General features: G+C 44.9%; 2 protein-coding genes across 4 annotated transcripts in view; one reads left to right on the top strand and one right to left on the bottom strand.

Annotated features, from left to right (window-relative positions):
- The window catches only part of REV1 (REV1 DNA directed polymerase), a 108,040-nt gene extending 93,738 nt beyond the window's left edge, over positions 1 to 14,302 (top strand). For all 3 annotated transcript variants that reach the window (XM_045005785.1, XM_045005765.1, XM_045005774.1), the window contains exon 23: positions 13,894 to 14,302. In XM_045005785.1, the coding sequence (XP_044861720.1) occupies positions 13,894 to 14,005 (112 nt within the window). In that variant the 3' untranslated portion in view covers positions 14,006 to 14,302. The remainder of the gene's footprint in view (positions 1 to 13,893) is intronic.
- A 5,715-nt stretch (positions 14,303 to 20,017) lies between these two features.
- The window catches only part of EIF5B (eukaryotic translation initiation factor 5B), a 67,720-nt gene continuing 66,278 nt past the window's right edge, over positions 20,018 to 21,459 (bottom strand). The window contains exon 24 of the mRNA XM_045005753.1: positions 20,018 to 20,787. Coding sequence (XP_044861688.1) covers positions 20,680 to 20,787 — 108 coding nt within the window. The 3' untranslated portion in view covers positions 20,018 to 20,679. The remainder of the gene's footprint in view (positions 20,788 to 21,459) is intronic.

The raw sequence follows: 21,459 nt of genomic DNA, 5'->3' as shown, positions 1-21,459 counted from the left end.
GGTATACTGTGTTCCTCAAGGACAAGGGCAGTTATTACCACGTCCGACCTGCCTCCCTAAGGAGGTGTCGGCCTTTTATATCCACCAGGATATCTTCCTTCCGGTCTTCTTTCCGAAGCCACTCTCTGTGCAAGGAGAGCAACGGTTGCCCTCCTTCGACATCTGCAGGGCGTCCGCAATCTATATCTAGCGGACTGAGCCCTCTCGTAACACCCCCAAAACCTTCATCGTACCGGCATACCGGACGAAGGGCATACCTGTCTCCTCCTAGAGGATTTCATCTTCAATGACGTTGTGCATCTGCACCTCTTCTGTTTCGGCCCATGTGCCATAGAGCCACCTTGCTGCACATTCCGCCAGGGCTCACGCTTTTCAGCTGCCTTCCTGGCTCGCATTCCCTTTCGGGGGATGTGTTGTACACCTATCTGGTCCTAGGTCCACACCTTTGCCTCATTGGTCCGGGAGTCCAGAGCTCTTGCAGCCTCTGGCTTAGCGGTTGCGTTCTGCAACATCTAACTCCGACCCCACCGCCTACGTAAGGCTTGGGAATCACCTAACTGGAATGCATAGGAGCAATCACTCGAAGAAGAAAAGACGGTTACTCACCGTAGTAACTGTTGTTCTTCGAGATGTGTTGCTCCTATCCATTCCAGACCCGCCCTCCTTCCCCACTGTCGGAGTAGCCAGCAAGAAGGAACTGAGGAGCGGACGGGCCGGCTGGAGTATATATCCTGCGCTATAGCGGCGCCACTCCAGGGGGCGCCCAGCCGGCCCGCCGGAGTTGCTAGGGTAAAAATCTTCCGAAGAGCCGTGCACGCACGGCGCGCACACCTAACTGGAATGGATAGGAGCAACACATCTCGAAGAACAACAGTTACTACGGTGAGTAACCGTCTTTTCCACCTGAAACAGCAAGGATTTTCCATTAGTTCCATCAGGGTTCAGCTAGTGGCTGTTTCTGCTTTCCACCTTCTAGTTGCTAGTCACTCAGTTTTCTCCAATCTGATGTCACTCAGGTTCTTGAAAGATCTGGACAGTGTGACAAAGTTCCTCCTCTACCTTGGTGGGTCCTGCGCTTATTGGCGGATTTTGCTAGCCTCAGAGATCTTGCTGTGTTGGATCAGGAGTTGGGAGGTTTTGGGGGGAACCTGGGCCCGCCCTCTATCCCGGGTTCCAGCCCAGGGCCCTGTGGACTGCAGCTGCCTAGAGTGCCTTCTGGAACAGCTACACGACAGCTACAATTCCCTGGGCTACTTCCCCATGGTCTCCTCCCAACACCTTCTTTATCCTCACCACAGGACCTTCCTCCTGATGTCTGTTAATGCTTGTACTCCTCAGTCCTCCAGCAGCACATCCTCTCAGCTCCTTGCGCCTCTTGCTCCCAGCGTCTCACATGCGCACCACAAACTGAAGTGAGCTCCTTTTTAAACCCAGGTGCCCTGATTAGCCTGCCTTAATTGATTCTAGCAGCTTCTTGATTGGCTGCAGGTGTTCTAATCAGCCTGTCTGCCTTAATTGTTTCAAGAAAGTTCCTGGTTGTTCTGGAATCTTCCCTGTTACCTTACCCAGGGAAAGGGGACCTTCTTAACCTGGGGCTAATATATCTGCCTTCTATCAGGGTATGTCTACACTATGGGATTATTCCAATTTTACAGAAACCTTTTTTTTAAAACAGATTGTATAAAGTCAAGTGTATGCGGCCACACTAAGCACATTAATTCGGCGGTGTGCATCCATGTACCGAGGCTAGCGTCGATTTCTGGAGCGTTGCACTGTGGGTAGCTATCCCATAGTTCCCGCAGTCTCCCCTGCCCATTGGAATTCTGGGTTGAGATCCCAATGCATGATGGGGCAAAAACAGTGTCGCGGGTGATTCTGGGAAAATGTCATCACTCAATCCTTCCTCCATGAAAGCAACAGCAGACAGTCGTTTCGCGCCCTTTTTCCCTGGATTGCCCTGGCAGACGCCATAGCATGGCAACCATGGAGTCTGTTTTGCCTTTTGTCATGTCACCGTATGTGTACTGGAAGCTGCTGACAGAGGCGGTACTGCAGTGCTACACAGCAGCATTCATTTGCCTTTGCAAGGTAGCAGAGACGTTTACCATCCCTATTGCACCATCTGCCATTGTAAATTGGCGATGAGATGATGGTTATCAGTCATTTTGCACCGTTTGCATTTGGAAATTGGCGATGACTGTTATCAGTCCTTTTGTACTGTCTGCTGCTGTCATGGGTGCTCCTGGCTGGCCTTGCTGAGGTCGGCCGGGGGCGCATGGACAAAAATGGGAATGATTCCCCGGGTCATTCCCTTCTTTATGTTTTGTCTAAAAATAGTCCTGCCTAGAATATGGGGCAAGTGTACTAGAGAACCAGAGAGCACAGCTGCTCCGGGTCAGAGCCCCAGAGATCCCGCAGAAATGATGAGCTGCATGCCATTCTAGGGGGTGTCCCTGCAACAACCCCACCCGTTGCTTCCCTCCTTCCCCAACCCTCCTGGGCTACCGTGGCAATGTCCCCCCATTTGTGTGATGCAGGAATAAGAAACACTGAGTTTTTAGTGAGATAAAATGAGGGGGAGGCAGCTTCCAGCTGCTATGATAGTCCAGGCAGGACATTAAAGGGTGGGGGGCTGATGGAGTTCAGCCTCCAGCTGCTATGATGAGGACGGTTACCAAGCCTTCTGTACCGTCTGCCGGGAATGACCAGGAGTCATTCCCATTTTTACCCAGGTGCCCCCGGCCGACCTCACCGAGGCCAGCCAGGAGCACTCACGGGCTGATGATGACGATGGATACCAGTCATTTTGCACCGTCTGCCACCGGGAAGGGGATGCTGGTGTTCAGCGCTGCAGCACCCCATCTACCAGCAGCATGCAGTAGACATAGGGTGACATTGAAAAAAGGCAAGAAACGATTTTTTTCCCTTTTCTTTCGGTGGGGGGAGGGGGAAGGGTGTAAATTGAATACATACACCCAGGAAAATGTTTTTGACCCTTCAGGCATTGGGAGCTCAGCCAAGAATGCAAATGCTTTTCGGAGACTGCGGGGACTGTGGGATAGCTGGAGTCCTCAGTACCCCCTCCCTCCCTCCATGAGCGTCCATTTGATTCTTTGGCTTTCCATTACGCTTGTCACGCAGCACTGTGCTGAGTCTCTGCTGTGGACTCTGTCTATCATAGCCTGGAGATTTTTTTCAAATGCTTTGTCATTTCGTCGTCTGTAACGGAGCTCTGATAGAACAGATTTGTCTCCCCATACAGCAATCAGATCCAGTATCTCCCATACAGTCCATGCTGGAGCTCTTTTTGGATTTGGGACTGCATCGCCAGCCGTGCTGATCGGCGCTCCATGCTGGGCAAACAGAAAATGAAGTTCAAAAGTTCGCGGGGCTTTTCCTGTCTACCTGGCCAGTGCATCTGAGTTCAGATTGCTTTCCAGAGTGGTCACAATGGTGCACTGTGGGATACCACCCGGCGGCCAATACCGTCGAATTGCAGCCACACTAACCCTAATCCGACATAGCAATACCGATTTCAGCGCTACTTCCCTCATCGGGGAGGAGTACAGAAATCGGTTGAAAGAGCCCTTTATATCGATATAAAGGGCTTCATTGTGTGGAAGGGGGCAGGGTTAAATCGATTTAAAGCTGCTAAATTCGGTTTAAACGCTTAGTGTAGACCAGGCCTCACTCTCCTGTAGCCATCTGGCCTGACCCTGTCACAACAGGTTATATCCCTAAGTAAAGGAACCTGTCCCCCTTGAGGATTAAATCTGATGTTAACTAACAAGGTTGGTGAGTCCCCACTTTGAACTGCTGGCTACCTGTTCGTTGCTTCATCTTTTGATGAAAGTAGCCTTTTTAGTGGTGATTATCTCTGTGAGGAGAGTTGGAGAATTGCGAGACCTGGTAGCTGTCCCATCTTATACAGTCTTTTATAAGTACTAAGTATACTTACAATCACATCCAAAATTTCTGACTAAAGTGTCTCATTTCCACATCAATCAGGCAATATACTTACAAACTTTCTTTCCCAAGCCTGATGCTTGTAAGGATGAAGTGAGCTTCCGTATGTTGTATGTTCAGAGAGAGTCTTATCTTTTTAGTTGAACAGGACTAAACCGTTAAGGTCATTGTCACAACTGTTTGTGATCGTTACGGACAGGATGAAGGATCTTCTAGTCTCAATTCAGAATCTCGCCATGCATTTCCTCCTGGATATGTTTATACCACGACATTGCCAATGTGTCTCCACTAAGCCAAGTGGTATCACAGTTGAGGAGACTGCAGGTGGCTTCTGCAGCTTTTTCTAGCTCAAGTGCCTGCCCAGAGCTGCAAGTTTGGTCATCGGTATATGTCTTTGCACCTCATTATGCCATATCTCAACATTCTAGAGATAGTGCCAGGTTCAGATGTGATGTTCTTGAATCTTTTTTCAGGTAAACTCTAATCCACCTCTGGATTGAACTGCTTGAGAGTCACCTGAAGTGGATTTCCCACTGATTAACTCTGTGATTTGAGCAAGTCACTTAATAGTGCCTCAGCTTTTCCACTTGTAAATTGAAATAGTACCTACCTTACAAAGTTGAGATCATCAGATAGGCACAAAGAAATGCAAAATATTATTCAGTTATGCCTGTGTGTTGTTGTATGTCATTGGGCCTTTGTAAATAAATTAGTCATACTGTGAAATTAAGAGAGCAGATGGGTATTTTATATAAAATTCTTAACAAAACTGGTGCAAAATCCCATAAGTTTAAGGAAAAACAGCTAGTGACATTCTCACCCCCACTCTGGCCCTCTGTACATCAAGTAAAGGAGACAGAGCAGGATAAAGAGCCCTGATTCTGACCTGGGGGAATTTCATCTGCAGAGGAGCTAAGGAAGACAGGTTCAGGATGTCCTAAAGGACTTCTTTGCAAATCCTGACATAGGGAGTATACCAGAGTGTGAGGGAGTGGGGAAAGCATGGGATAGAACTGCAGCTTGCCCACATACAGCCAATTACAGGCTGTTGTAATTTAGGCAGACCTCCAGGGCTATCTGAGTTGCACTGAAAGCCACTTTACCCCTGTAGCAGTCTAGAATCAGAAAGTTTTAGTCACTTTTGGGCTGCTCCCTTCTCTAGGCTCTGAGTTCTTTGCAGCACCTCTTACAGATGCAGCACAGAATCTCACTGTTTGATTTTTGGGCAGCTTTCTGCATCCTAACCTTTATTTTACTCCTTTCTTCCTGGATTTTAAATACTAGAGGCAGCTTGTACTAGTCCATGGATCTCCAGGGTTTGGTCATGACTCTTCTGCCCTTGCACTGATGTTTCAGCCTCCAGCCAAGCACCCAATGCAACATGCCAGAGCTCTGTGTAAATGTTGAATTGCATTCTTGTAGGAAGAAAGATGCAGCGCAAATGTCTTGGTGTGAGGGAAGTGTCAGAATCCAGAAATTTATCATTTAAATCCCTTCATTATTGGGGGTAAGGTTGTGAGAGGAACAGGTTAACTGGTGACTGTCTATAAATTGTAATCCTAATGGTAAAAATGCTGAAAATTGTAAAAGTTGCTGGGAAGTTCTTTATATTTGGAGAAATACAGTCCTCTGAACTTCAGAACAGCCTGAGCATTACCTAAGGTTTTATTGATTATAGACTGAACTAGTGACACCCCTGTTATTAAGGTTGCCTGACACTTCCCATTATAAGACCCTGTTTTCAGTTGCTTATAACTTTGACAGACTTACCATTCAGGCTGAAATTTTCCATTCTGTCCCAGGCTGAATTTTTTTGGAAAATTTCAGCCAAAACAGTTCATCTGTTTCCAAGACCAAGGGCTAGGGGAAAATGTTTTTCTTCAGTGTTGAAAATATTCTGGCAACTTTTTTTTTTTTAACTCTAGTCTGCTTAAATCTGCCCAAACATGGACAAGTTATAAGCCTTTGAAAAAGCAGAGTTCACAGGTGCTCAGTAGAGACTTGCTAGAGATTAGCTAAATTCTCTGGGTCTTCCGTCCTCACTGAGCATGCTTGAGCCTCTCACAGCTTCTGTGTATGATCAGAATGTGCATATGTTGCCCCACAGCGCAACTGAGCAAGCCCTCTCCAGACTCGGGACACTCCAAAACTGGACTTTCCCCATAATGGCTGCTTTGGGCCAGAGTGGGCACTAGAACTGAGAGCAGGGAGACTCAGTTCTGGGCATTCTGTGAGCCCCTGTTGGCAAAAGGGAGGAGGAAGCCATCTGATTCATCATAGAATCATAGAATCTCAGGGTTGGAAGGGACCTCAGGAGGTCATCTAGTCCAACCCCCTGCTCAAAGCAGGACCAAACCCAACTAAATCATCCCAGCCAGGGCTTTGTCAAGCCTGACCTTAAAAACCTCTAAGGAAGGAGATTCCACTACCTCCCTAGGTAACCCATTCCAGTTCTTCACCACCCTACTAGTGAAAAAGTTTTTCCTAATGTCCAACCTAAACCTCCCCCTCTGCAACTTGAGACCATTACTCCTTGTTCTGTCATCTTCTACCACTGAACAGTCTAGATCCATCCTCTTTGGAACCCCCTTTCAGATAGTTGAAAGCAGCTATCAAATCCCCCCTCATTCTTCTCTTCTGCAGACTAAACAATCCCAGTTCCCTCTGCCTCTCCTCATAAGTCATGTGCTCCAGACCCCTAATCATTTTTGGTGCCCTCCGCTGGACTCTCTCCAATTTATCCACATCCTTCTTGTAGTGTGGGGCCCAAAACTGGACACAGTACTCCAAATGAGGCCTCACCAAAGCTGAGTAGAGGGGAATGATCACATCCCTCGATCTGCTGGAAATGCCCCTACTTATACAACCCAAAATGCCATTAGCCTTCTTGGCAACAAGGGCACACTGTTGACTCATATTCAGCTTTTCGTCCACCGTAACCCCTAGGTCCTTTTCTGCAGAACTGCTGCCCAGCCATTCGGTCCCTAGTCTGTAGCAGTGCATGGGATTCTTCCGTCCTAAGTGCAGGACTCTGCACTTGTCCTTGTTGAACCTCCTCATATTTCTTTTGGCCCAATCCTCTAATTTGTCTAGGTCCCTCTGTATCCTATCCCTACCCTCCAGCGTATCAACCACTCCTCCCAGTTTAGTGTCATCTGCAAACTTGCTAAGGGTGCAGTCCACACCATCCTCCAGATCGTTAATGAAGATATTGAATAAAACCGGCCCCAGCACCGACCCTTGGGGCACTCCACTTGATTCCGGCTGCCAACTAGACATGGAACCATTGATCACTACCCGTTGAGCCCGACCATCTAGCCAGTTTTCTATCCACCTTACCGTCCATTCATCCAGCCCATACTTCTTTAACTTGCTGGCAAGAATACTGTGGGAGACTGTATCAAAAGCTTTGCTAAAGTCCAGAAATAGCACATCCACTGCTTTCCCCTCATCCACAGAGCCGGTTATCTCATCATAGAAGGCAATTAGGTTAGTCAGGCATGACTTGCCCTTGGTGAATCCATGCTGACTGTTCCCGATCACTTTCCCCTCCTTTAAGTGGTTCAGGATTGATTCCTTGAGGACCTGCTCCATGATTTTTCCAGGGACTGAGGTGAGACTGACTGGCCTGTAGTTCCCTGGATCTTCCTTCTTCCCTTTTTTTAAAGATGGGCACTACATTAGCTTTTTTCCAGTCGTCCGGGACCTCCCCCGATCGCCATGATTTTTCAAAGATAATGGCCAATGGCTCTGCAATCTCATCGGCCAACTCCTTTAGCACCCTCGGCTGCAGCGCATCCGGCCCCATGGACTTGTGCTCATCCAGCTTTCCTAAATAGTCCCGAACTACTTCTTTCTCCACAGAGAGCTGGTCACCTCCTCTCCATACCATGCTGCAGAGTGCAGCTGTCTGGGAGCTGACCTTGTCTGTGAAGACAGAGGCAAAAAAAGCATTGAGTACACTAGCTTTCTCCACATCCTCCGTCACTAGGTTCCCTCCCTCATTCAGCAAGGGGCCCACACTTTCCTTGACTTTCTTCCTGTTGCTAACATACCTAAAGAAACCCTTCTTGTTACTCCTAACATCTCCGGCTAGCTGCAACTCCAAGTGTGATTTGGCCTTCCTAATTTCACACCTGCATGCCTGAGCAATACTTTTATACTCCTCCCTGGTTATTTGTCCAATCTTCCACTTCTTGTAAGCTGTTTTTTTGTGTTTAAGACTAGCAAGGATTTCACTGTTAAGCCAAGCTGGTCGCCTGCCATATTTACTTTTCTTCGTACACATCGGGATGGTTTGTTCCTGCAACCTCTATAAGGTTTCTTTAAAATACAGCCAGCTTTCCTCGACTCCTTTCCCCGTCATGTTATTCTCCCAGGGGACCTTGCCCATCAGTTCCCTGAGGGAGTCTGTCAGAGTCTACCCTCACTTGAAACTGGGCGGTTTCAAAGTGAGGACCCGCATGTCTTCCCCCACCCCAAAATCCTAGGGTAGGTCTCCCCTTCGGCTGCCACCACCCGGTCAATTCCGTGGGCCGGGACACCCCTGTTTCCCCCCTTGGGAACACAGATCAATTCACAGAGGAGGAACCTTCCCCCTCCCCCCTGATTCAACTCCTTGAATCTCACACACACAGGGAAGCAGCCCACTTCCCCCTCCCCTTCCCCTGAATTTCCCCAAGGGAAGGAATTAACCAAGTCCAAGGAAAAGAAAAGAATTTATTAAGAGAACAAAAGAAAATACAGAATCTCTATGAGCCCAAGCTGGACACTCATAGGGTATAACCTTATCAATCTCTGGAGAGAATCCCCTCTCCCCCTTTTCTCAGTAAAAGCAATATCAGCAAACAGGAATAAAGCATTTCCTTTAGCAAACACACAATTGCAAATATAGAAATCAAATCATAAGACTAATTTGCCTTTCTAATTAATACTCACTATTAATTAGTAGAAACTACTCCAGGAGAACTTGGAGACATGACTGTCCTCTGTTAGATTCAAGAACAGTTCTCCCTCAGACAAAGGCTTCCCTCCACAGAGATTTGAAAAAATCTTATCTCTGATTGGTCCTCTGGTCAGGTGGTCACCAGGTACTACATGTTAACCCCTTACAGGTAAACCAGACTTTAACCCTTAACTATCTGTTTATGACACGCCCCCCAAATCGCCAACAGTGGGAACTACTGGTGGTGATTTCCTCCTAGCACTGTAACATAAACAGATAAACAAAACACATGCACTATTACATATACTACTAAGTATGTAAACAACAAGATATTTGACACTGAAGAACACTTTGTATGCATTTGAGCGGACATACTTGGTAACGTCCTTGCCCATCCCCTCCCAGTGGAAGGAATGTTTTTAACCTGTTTTTGCTTTGTTGACCCCAGAATGCCCACTGGGATGTCAGGGCCCAAGCTTAAGAGCTTGTCCCAGTACTTAGTTGGAACTACCAACTGTCTTTGAGGATGCTGGCCTTCCTGGTGTCCACCAGAAAGAATGTCCTTATATAAAAGTCCTTGTTTTACAACAAACTGGAATTGGGTAGAAGAGCTGAGAGGCGGTGGGTTGCTTCGTGCCGCCGCCCAAAGCTTTGTTAAGGCTGTCATCGGCTTCCTGCTCTGTGTGGAACTGTTCCCTTGAGGCGGGAGACACCAGTTCCTCTGGGAGCGATGTAGGTGATGAGGTTGTTTTTATGGACTGTGGACCGCTGTCCGCTGGTGCACAGGGTGATATTTTAGGCTCTGGCTGAGCCTCTTGGGTAGAGTTGTCTGCTGCTTCTGCCAGTTTAGGCCCGTTGGCGCCCCCTGGCGGTGGAGTTGCAAGCGCTGGCGTCAGTGCTGGCGCTGGTTCTGCCGCTGGTTGCTCTTCCAGTTCCGGTCCTGGGACTGGATGTACTATGGCTGCTGTAGTTGTTGGCATGGGATCCGGTTCCACCACCTCTGTCTGGGTCTCTGGTAACACAGACAGGGTCCTGGTGGATGGCTCAGGAACAGGGATGGGAGTGCCTGCTTGTTTGGCCTGGCCGCGGGTGACCACTCCCCCCCTCTTGGCCAGCTGCACATGGTTGGCCAAGTCTTCCCCCAGTAGCATGGGGATGGAATAATTGTAATAGACAGCAAAAGTCCTTTTTCCTGACCAGTCCTTGTACTGGTCTTCAGGGATGCTGTACCCATGGCAGGTCCTTTTAACCTTTTTGAAGAAGGCCTCGGTGTCCTCACCTGCCATGTAGGTGGGAAATTTCTTGGGATGGGGAACAGTGCCTTCTGGTGCTGGCCACACCCCTCTGCAGTCAGTGAATTTTATGTGTGGCTTGCTGGTGTTGCTTTTTGGTGCTGGCCACACCCCTCTGCAGTCAGTGAATTTTATGTGTGGCTTGCTGGTGTTGCTTTTTGGTGCTGGCCACATCCCTTTGCAGTCAGGGAATTGGTTTCCCCAATTCCTAACCCTCTCTATTTCCGAGAGACTGAATAGAAAAGAAACAAAACCTTTTCATTTGCAAATGTGTAGTTGCTGTTTGCTGATATACTGAGAAGACCAAAAAAAACAAAACTGGTTTGTCCTGTTTCTAGCACTTGCTAAGTACCTCACAGTGGGGGTCCTTTCTAACAAGCCTCCTAGAAAAACTTGCACCTCTTTCCTAGCTGTTTTTAAGCAGACAGAAAGAAAAAAAAAGGAGAAAAAAGAAAAGAAGAAGGAAAAAAATCCTTTTCTAACACAGCCTGTTAGAAACCTTATGCCTCAGCTAAACCCAGCTGAAAAACTGTTTCCAAAAAAACAATCTTCCTAATAAGCCCAGCTGACCGGCTGGTGCTACTTAGTACCTGCAGAAAAGTGTAGTAAATCCTCTCAGAGATTTGTATTCCCTGGCTCCAGAGGATTTGAAAAGACACAGGGAAAAAAAATCTGGCTGGAGGGTTTCTGTCTCCCCCCCCCAAACCTGTTTTCCCTGTTGGATGGGAATGTACTTTGTCGAGCACTTCCCCCCACCTTAGGAATCCTGAGTGATACCTGATATCACAAAGGAAGGACACACCTCTAGGGAAGAGTTTTTCCTCAGCATAGCCAGCAGAGAAAAAAACTCCTCCTAACCCTGAAAACTGCTTGAAACTTGCCTTTTCCTCAAGCTGCCTGTCCAAGCAACAAGAACGAAAATATGCTTCCAACAAAGCCTGCTGGAAAACTAAATTGCCTCCAGCCAACCTGGCTGAAACTGTAAACTGCCTCTGCTCTGAGTTGCTGTACTCAGCAGCCCAGCTGAAAGGCTGCTGCTAACAATACCCCTGAGAAAAATCTGGTCTATTCCTTAGGGATTTGTGTTCTCCTGTCTTCTGATCCTTTCAAAAGACACAGGGAGAAAAAAAAACCCTGGCTGGAGGGTTTCTCTCTCCAACCCCCAAACCTGCTTTTCCTGTTGGATGGGAATGTACTTTGGCGAGCACTTCCCCCCCCAAACCTGTTTTTCCTGTTGGATGGGAATGTACTTTGGCGAGCACTTCCCCCCACCTCAGGAATCCTGAGTGGTACCTCGTATCACAATGGATGCTAGTCCCGCTCCACAGGAGGGCTTTGTAACAGAAAGCCCTGCAAAAACTGAAAATACTTCTAACCCTGAAACTGCCTCAGAGTGCCTCTGGTAGAAAAGCCTTGCCTCTCTCTCTGGGTCCGAAACACCACTGCCACCATGTCAGAGTCTACCCTCACTTGAAACTGGGCGGTTTCAAAGTGAGGACCCGCATGTCTTCCCCCACCCCAAAATCCTAGGGTAGGTCTCCCCTTCGGCTGCCACCACCCGGTCAATTCCGTGGGCCGGGACACCCCTGTTTCCCCCCTTGGGAACACAGATCAATTCACAGAGGAGGAACCTTCCCCCTCCCCCCTGATTCAACTCCTTGAATCTCACACACACAGGGAAGCAGCCCACTTCCCCCTCCCCTTCCCCTGAATTTCCCCAAGGGAAGGAATTAACCAAGTCCAAGGAAAAGAAAAGAATTTATTAAGAGAACAAAAGAAAATACAGAATCTCTATGAGCCCAAGCTGGACACTCATAGGGTATAACCTTATCAATCTCTGGAGAGAATCCCCTCTCCCCCTTTTCTCAGTAAAAGCAATATCAGCAAACAGGAATAAAGCATTTCCTTTAGCAAACACACAATTGCAAATATAGAAATCAAATCATAAGACTAATTTGCCTTTCTAATTAATACTCACTATTAATTAGTAGAAACTACTCCAGGAGAACTTGGAGACATGACTGTCCTCTGTTAGATTCAAGAACAGTTCTCCCTCAGACAAAGGCTTCCCTCCACAGAGATTTGAAAAAATCTTATCTCTGATTGGTCCTCTGGTCAGGTGGTCACCAGGTACTACATGTTAACCCCTTACAGGTAAACCAGACTTTAACCCTTAACTATCTGTTTATGACAGAGTCAAAGTCTGCTTTTCTGAAGTCCAGGGTCTCTGTTCTACTGCTCTCCTTTCTTCCTTGTGTCAGGATTCAAATGCAGAGGGGAAAAGAGATGGATATCTGGCATTGCGGGGGAGGTTTGGGGAATAAATTGAGACAGATGGGGAGTGGAGACCGGGATTGGAAGCTAGCAAAGGGGACTGGCTAGGCAAGGAAGCTAGGGCTGAGGACGAGAATTGGTGAGAAGACTGGATGGTGGCAAAACTGAGCTTGGATGAGGAATCTGGAGCTGGAGGCCAGTGAGGCAGGTTGAAGGAGGTGGGCAGAAGGGAGACAAATCTGACAAGGAGCTGGGACACAGGAAGAGAACTGAGACTGACTGGGCAAAGACACTGGGCCAAGGAGCAGAGGAAGGTGAGGACAGTGAGATTGAATGAGAAGGCTGGGGATGGAGACTAGGCTGCATAATGGGGAGGGGGGGAGGGACATCAGGAAGTGGAGGCTGGGTGGTGTGGTGGGGGGGGACTAGAATTTACTGGGCAAGGAGACTGGATCAGAAACTTGGGGAGTGGAGATTGGGACTAACTAGGTGAGGAGAATGGAATGGGATGAGTCAGTGATGGGATAGAGGCAGGTTGGACGGGATGGTGCAGAAGATGTCAGGCTTGGGGTAAATGGGCAGAAGAGTCTGTCCATTAGAGTGTACACTCCACTCTAGAGTTTGGAATGGAACACAAGATCCCTCAATCAGTGTTACCATTCCTCTGTCTCAGCACATATTTGTGAATCCCATTAGCAAGGTGTCTCATTCTCCTTCTTGCTGGTCCTCATAAAGGATAAGCAGCAAAGAATCCTGTGGCACCTTATAGACTAACAGATGTTTTTGCAGCATGAGCTTTCGTGGGTGAATACCCACTTCTTCGGATGCAAGTCATAAAGGATAGCAACCTACCACTGCTATCAGTTATCCAGTTAGCTCAGTGGCAGAGGTCTATGTGAATCTAAAAGTTTCAATGCTGCTGATGAGCCACAGGGGTATGTCAGTATGATGCCACATCATGGAATTTCGGGGGTTGGTTTTGCTTTTTTTAAAACATAGCAAATTACACACACAAAAACTACATTAAGAGAACATTATTAAGGTAGTAAACTCCAAAGTTAGAAAATGCCAGAATTAAGATCTTTTGCAACTTTAATTCAGCAATCATGTAATTAAAGAATATTTTGTAATGAATATGCATAAAGAGGCCAAATAAAGTTGTACTGGCATAATTCTGGCATAATTAATTCTTAATAATGATCTTTTAACATAGTTTTTTGTGTGTTGTTTTACTAAAAACTAATCTAAACACTGTTTATACTGAACTGCTGTGATTCATTTTTAGTGGGATTTTTTCTCTTTGGCTATTGGAAACAAACTCTTCCCAAAGCATCCTGTACTGTAATACACATCGACCTGGGAAGGATGACTGTTGTATTGTTCTAAGCATGGCTACCTTTTTTTCCCCTCCTCCAGGTTAATGCAGCAGTCTGTGGAATCAGTTTGGAATATGGCATTTGACTTCATTCTTGACAATGTTCAGGTGGTTTTACAACAAACTTATGGAAGCACATTAAAAGTTATCTGAACTTAACTTGTAATAAAGAGCTTGGTGGGAGCCTGGAGCTCTCTGCTAGCTGTGCCATAAGTGCTTGTGAGGTATTTGCAAAGTGCATGATAGTAAGGCTCTGAGTTTTTATAATTTTCAATTTCTTTTTAAACAAAGTGTTTTGTACATTTCTTTTCAAAAAGTGCCAAATTTGTCAGTATTGCATGTAAATAATTGTGTTAAAATTCTTTTATTGTAGTATAGAATCTATTTGCAAAATGTTTGTTTATAAAGTTTTATGGATTTTTACAGTGAAGTGTTTACAGTTGTTTAATAAAGAACTGTATGTATATTTTTGTACTGATTCCATTTTGTCAATGCTTCAGTTTGAATATAGCTAACCCTTTATTAAAGCTGTAGCTTTGAGTCATTTTACTAAGCTCTGCAGTGGTAAGCGCTTATTTAGTTTTCTCAAAATTCTGTGAGAAAAATCCATGAATCATTGTACCTGTTTATATAAAGTAGTCTAGAATACGTGAGTGTGACATCTTAAAATCACAGGCAGTGCTTTGGGTTGAATAATTTATCTATCTTGCCTTTGGGATTATAAAGCCAATACCCATTGAACTAATGCATAAACTGTGTTCTGTACATTTGTAGGTCCACAAAGTATGAAAGCCTAAGTTCCATAGACTCTGTAGCACACTCTTAACTACACTGCACATAAAACTGCTGTGATTTCTGTGGCCCCATTCAGAAAACCTTTGTTACCGTAGTGATGGGTGTTCACAAAGTTTTAAATTACTTGCATGTATGTTTTTCCTTTAACATTTCACATTGTTACCTCTCTTGCAGAATCCAGGGTTGGCGTACTGGGCACCTTGCTGCTCACTTCTTTCCCCATGATGGAGAATGATCAGAGTGAGGCATGCATGGGTAGCTCAGAAAAAAACTGGAAGGGCACAGAGAGAGCTCCTGGCAAGCTCAGCTCAGCTCCCACTCTAATCACTTCTCAGGTTTTTCATTAGATGGGAAGTGCCCACTGTGGGGTTTCAGTAAATGGAGATGTTGTGGCTTATGTTACCTTAAAACAGCTATAGGGGATGATTCCATTGTTTGGGGAGTGAAAGTCATGCAGTGAGCACAAAATGGTAGTTGACTGCAACAATGAACACATGTTTTATCCAGAACCTGACCCAAATAACAAAATCTATGGCTATTGAATGAATTTGCCTATTTAAATGTGAAGAATGTCAGCATTAGTTTTCAGCCCTGAATTGCAATCAGATGATGAATTTTGCTTAGTAAATATTTACTATTGTTGTTGCTCAGTTGCTGCAGCATAGTTTCATAGATTATGAAGGGACCATTATGATCACCTAGTCTGACCACCTGCAGTAACACAGGCCAAAGAACCTAACTCAGTCATTCCAAAGCCAGAAGGGACCATTGTGATGATGTAGTCTGGCCTCATGTATTACAGAAGTCCTAGAACTTCCCCAAAATAGTTCCTAGAGCATCTCTTTTAGAAGATCTTTGCATCCATAATTTTTGTTGGAGATGTATATAACTTTCTAAAAGCTATGCTGCTAGCAGAGATTTTTTTCTGTCAGGTCTCTGCATGTGCCCTTTGCTGTGCAATAATGTAAAGGGCAGAACAGCCCTTCACATGCCCTGTCAGGGCGATGCTCTGGAACAACTCCATACAAAGCGAGTCTGGACTCTGGGAGAGCCTCCACTCTCTGACCATAGTATCTCCAGGGCAAGCAGCTTACACAGCTTCTACCTTCCTGGCTGTCCTTAGAGCATTCAGTATCCCCTTCCACACCGTGCGCTTCCCTCAGCGAATCTGCCCAGGTGGGGCTCCTGGGGAAGCCAGAGGGTCCTGCATCCCAACTCTGCAGTCAGACATGATTCTCAGCCAGCCGGTAAAACAGAAGGTTTATTAGTCGACAGGAACACAGTGTAAAACAGAACTTGGCAGAAAGTCACTGATTTCTGTGCTAACAAGTCTATCTTGAGAGTCCTGGGCCAGATGCCCGAGACTCCTCATCTGGGCTCTGGTGTTTGTGGTGAAGTTGACTTTCATTGTGGATTTCCTTTTGTATAGCTGTGTGTGCTACTACTCCATAGCCAATTTCACTCTGCTGACCAAGCTGTTAGTGCACTTTTTAAAAAATCACAGCTGCTGCAGCCTTTCTACCTCAAGCACCTATACCAGACAGTTGTAGGGAGAACCACTGGACTGAGGGGTAGATATCTTTAATTTTACCAAACTCAGACCATAATGAAATGTAGCCCTTTCCAGAAGTGAGCTTGAAAGTCCTGATGGTCTTTTTTTTATTGGTGGTGTTGCACCTTTTAATTATTAAAAAGTGCTTGCTTCTGGGTCCACTGATGAAGAATGCATTTTTGTTCAAGCCACCATAGTCCAAAATAATGTGTTAGGGAACAGAGTAGTTAAACGAAGATGCCCTGTAATGGGAGCTCCTCCAACCCTTAAAAAAAAAAAAAGGGGAGGGGGCAGGGGGGAAGAGAGGGGAGAAGGGCAATCCAGCCAGAGCTCACTATTTTCAAAAGATAGCTCCACTAGCAAAAATGTGAGTGCCTTATAATACTGAGATCAGAAATCATAGTTAAAAGCAGAAGATGGCTTTGAACTACATTACTGCCACCAAAAATTGTTTATGCAGGTTAACAGTTGGTTACATAGCAGCTTTCCTCTGAACAATGAATTTCAAACAGGAATGTGGGATTCCATATTTCAAGTTAGTTTTAGGAATGTGCTGACAATATGGGTGTACAAGTCACATTCTCATATTCACATTGTGCCAGAAACACTCAGCTAAAATGTTATAAACAACAGCTGAAAAAATTCTAGCTGATCTAGGCTAGATCTAACACTTAGTTGAATGTCCTTTTCAAGGGGAACAAAATCAAGGCTACCCACAATACAGACTTATTTCCATCTACAGTCAAAATTAGCAGGTGCATTTTAGACTCATAGGTGTCAAGGTCTGATCTCCTGCACAATGCAGGCCACAGAATCTCACCCACCCACCCACTCCTGTAATGAACCCCATGTCTGAGTTATTGAAGACCTCAAGCTGCAGAGAATCCTCCAGCAAGTGACCTGTGCCCCATGCTGCAGAGGAAGGAGAAAAACCTCCAGGGCCTCTGCCAATCTGCCCTGGAGGAAAATTCCTTCCCAACCCCAAATATGGTGATCAGTTAAACCCTGAGCATGTGGGCAAGACTCACCAGCCAGCACCCAGGAAAATTCTCTGTAGTAACTCAGATCCCGCCCCATCTAACATCCCATTGCAGACCACTGGGCATACGTACCTGCTGATAAGCAAAGATCAGTTGCCAAAATCAGGCTATCCCATCATACCACCCGCTTCATAAACTTATCAAGCTTAGTCTTGAAGCCAGATATGTCTTTTACCCCCACTACTCCCCTTGGAAGGCTGTTCCAGAATTTCACTCCTCTAATGGTTAGAACCCTTCATCTAATTTCAAGTCTAAACTTCCTAGTGTCCAAGTTTATATCCATTTGTTCTTGTGTCCACACTGGTACTAAGCTTAAATAAGTCCTCTCCCTCCCTGATATTTATCCCTCTGATATAAAGAGCAATCACATCTCCCCTCAGCCTTCTTTTGGTTAGGCTAAACAAGCCAAGCTCTTTTGACTCTCCTTTCATAAGACAGGTTTTTCCATTCCTTGGATCATCCTAGTAGCCCTTCTCCATACCTGTTCCAGTTTGAATTCAGCCTTCTTAAACATGGGAGACCAGAACTGCACACAGTATTCCAAATGAGGTCTCACCAGTGCCTTTTATAAAGGTACTAACACCTCCTTATCTTTGCTGGAAATACCTCACCTGATGCATCCTAAAACCGCATTAGCTTTTTTCATGGCCATCTCACATTGGCAGCGCATAGTCATCCTGTGATCAACCAATACTCTGAGGTCCTTCTCCTCCTCTGTTACGTCCAACTGATGCATCCCCAATTTATAACTAAAATTCTTGTTATTAATCCCTAAATGCATGACCTTACACTTTTCACTATTAAATTTCATCCTATTACTCCAGTTTACAAGGTCATCCAGATCTTCCTGTATGATATCCCGGTCCTTCTCTGTATTGGCAATATCTCCCAGCTTTGTGTCATCCACAAACTTTATTAGCACAGTCCCACTTTTTGTGGGAAAGTCAGTAATAAAAAGATTAAATAAGATTGGTCCCAAAACTGATCCTTGAGGAACTCCACTAGTAACCTCCCTCCAGCCTGACAAGTCACCTTTCAGTACTACCCATTGTAGTCTCCTCTTTAACCAGTTCCTTATCCACCTTTCAGTTTTCATATTGAGCCCCATCTTTTCCAATTTAACTAATAATTCCCATGTGAAACTGTATCAAATGACTTATTGAAATCGAGGTAAATTAGTGCATTTCCTTTATCTAAAAAATCTGTTACCTTTTCAAAGAAGGAGATCAGGTTGGTTTGGCACAATCTACCTTTTGTAAAACCATGTTGTATTTTATCCCAATTACCATTGACCTCAATGTCCTTAACTACTTTCTCTTTCAAACATTTTTCCAAGACTTTACATACTACAGCTGTCAAACTAACAGGCCTATAGTTACTCAGATCACTCTTTTTCTCTTTCTTAATAGGAATTGTTAGCAATTCTCCAGGCATACAGTACAAGCCGAGTTTACTGATTTATTAAAAATTCTTGCTAATGGGCTTTCAATTTCATGTGCCAGTTCCTTTAATATTCTTGGATGAAGATTATCTGGGCCCCTTGATTTTGTCCCATTAAGCTGTTCGAGTTTGGCTTCCACCTCAGATGTGGTAATATCTACCTCCATATCCTCATTCCCATTTGTCATCCTATCATTATACCTAAGCTCCTCATTAAAGACTGAGGCAAAGTATTTGTTTAAATATTGGGCCATGCCTAGATTATCCTTAACCTCCACTCCATCCTCAATGTTTAGCGGTCCCACTTCTTTCTTTGTTTTCTTCTTATTTATATGGCTATACAACTTTTACTACTGGTTCTAATTCTCTTTGCAAGGTCCAATTCTACATGGCTTTTGGCCTTTCTCACTTTATCCCTACATGTTCTGACCTCAATAAGTTAGGAGGGATTAGCAAGGAAAGCTTTCTGCTTTTTCTTAATCACCTCTGAGATGCTTGCTCATCCAGCTTGGTCTACAACTCCTGCCTATGAATTTTTTCCCCTTTCTTGGGATGCAGGCTTCTGATAGTTTGTGCAACTTTGACTTGAAGTAATTCCAGGCCTCCTCTGCCTTTATATCCACAAGTTCTTCCATCCAATTGACTTCCCCAACTAATTTCCTTAATTCTTTAAAGTTAGCCCTTTTGAAATGAAAAACCCTAGTCCCAGATCTATTTTTGTTTATCCTTCCATCTAGTTTGAACTGAATTAGCTCATGATCACTTGAACCAAGGTTGTCCCCTACAACCATTTCTTCTATGAGGTCCTCACTACTCACCAAAACCAAATCTAAAATGGTATCCCCTCTTGTTGGGTCTTCACTGAGTGAATCTGCCATCAAGTCCCCAGCTGTTGAACCAGTCAGTCAATAACTTTGCTGCAACACCTAAAAGTTTGGCTCAGCCACTGGAGATAAAGCACACATTTGCTTTGTCTGCCTATCAGGACATGCTGTTATGCCTGCTTAGCAAATTCTGAATAATGGCAAGAAAACAGAATTTCTAACCAAAGTTATTTCTATCAGAGCTCCTCTGGCATTACAGCACATGGTGTGGGGCTGTTAATACCAGATTTCCAAACCTAAACCAGGAACATTTTATTTAACCGCAATTTTTCTTCTTTGTGGGTGGGGGCTGGCAGCACCACAGGAGAGATATTTGGTGGTTTCCTTCTTTAAAATGATGGACCTGTAAAATTCTGTTACCTTATCTGTTGGTACAACAGATATAAACTTCACTTTTACAGAACAGCCCATCAACAGATGCTTTATTTATTGAAACAAATTCTAACAAAAGGGCTAATGTGTCCATTTCCTTTATTTGTGGCTCTGCTTTGTAATGATTACAGATTAAGTTGACTTTCATGAACTGTACAAGCAATTAAAGGTGGCCAACTATGCTTTACATCATTGTTTCACACAAAGCAAATACAGAAATATCTGATTACCTAATTTTCTATTTTAAAAAATTCCTATAGGCACAAAGCAGAAGAATGGGGGCGGGGGGAAATCAAGGAGAGCGAGGTATGCATAAATAAAGAAGTATTTCTTACATCAAACATGTCTGAGAACCAAAGTCTGCAAAAGCTTGGTTAATCAAATACTGCAGTACTGATATCAATATAAAAGTGAAAGTTTTAGTTCTGTAATAAAAATTCAATTTTTATTTATTTGTTGATTAGGGGGGTGGGAAAGGGCAAACTTTAAAACAGCAGCCACTAAAAGGGAAGGGCCATGGGAGAGGTGAACAGGCACAGTGGAACCGTGGGGACATGTAAATTGACCACTGTCAAACCAGTGTAAGTTTCTTGGTTTCTCATGGAAAACATTTTATCCACATATTTTCCTCCCAAACTAAGTCCAACAGTCTCTTCAATACTCTGACTTTGTTGGCGGTTTTTAGAACAGGAATAGTGAGTAATATTCCAGCCTGCCCATTGCTTTTTAAAAAAAACAAAAAACCTAAATTATTTCAAACACTTTCTTCAGTTCTACAATAAGCTGCCAGTCAGACTTCTGCATTTCATCTCTGAACCAGTTCTTCAGGGCATCAATGGACTGGCGACTAATCTGCAAGTATACAACATATGAATATTAGAAACACAAGTGTTTTATTCCCCAAAATATTTAAGGTAGTGTGGTCTAGACGACAGGGCACCAGGCTAGGTGTGAGGAAATCAGGGTTCTAATACCAACTTTGCCCCAACCTGCTGTCTACGTGGGCAATCCACTTTGCCTCAGTTTCCCCTCCCCATCCTTTGCCTATCTTGTCTAGATTGTAAGCTTGTCGGGGCAAAGACTTTCACTATGTTTGCATAGTGCCTAAAACAATGGGACGTCAGACTTACTGTAATACCAATAAAGTAGTTTTAAAAATCTGAGCTCAGCGTCAATGAATTCAGTGTTTATACGTTGCCCCCCACAACAAACTTCAGCAGCTGGTATTGAACATCCTGGCAGTTCTGCCCAGAGCACTAACTGGGCAAAGCTGCACATAGAAAGCGACACACTACAGAATGCTGTATGCGTTCATTCACCACACTGAACAAATGGGCCTCTCCTCTACCATCCTTTGCCCTTGGCTAACTTATTTCCTCGGTCTCGGAAGGATGATGCAAGATCTATTTAGTGTTTCATTCCTTTGGTGATGCAAATTTGCATTCTTAATAGCAGTACTGCACGAGTCACTGTCATTGCCACTAATGTCAGTCAGGAAATCCAGATTTCTGCGAGAAGCTGAGC

The sequence above is a fragment of the Mauremys mutica genome, chromosome 1 (assembly GCF_020497125.1).
Source record: "Mauremys mutica isolate MM-2020 ecotype Southern chromosome 1, ASM2049712v1, whole genome shotgun sequence".
NCBI classification, from domain to species: domain Eukaryota; kingdom Metazoa; phylum Chordata; order Testudines; family Geoemydidae; genus Mauremys; species Mauremys mutica.
The sequence above is the reverse complement of the archived record's forward strand: the minus strand, read 5'-3'. Positions and strand labels throughout refer to the sequence as shown.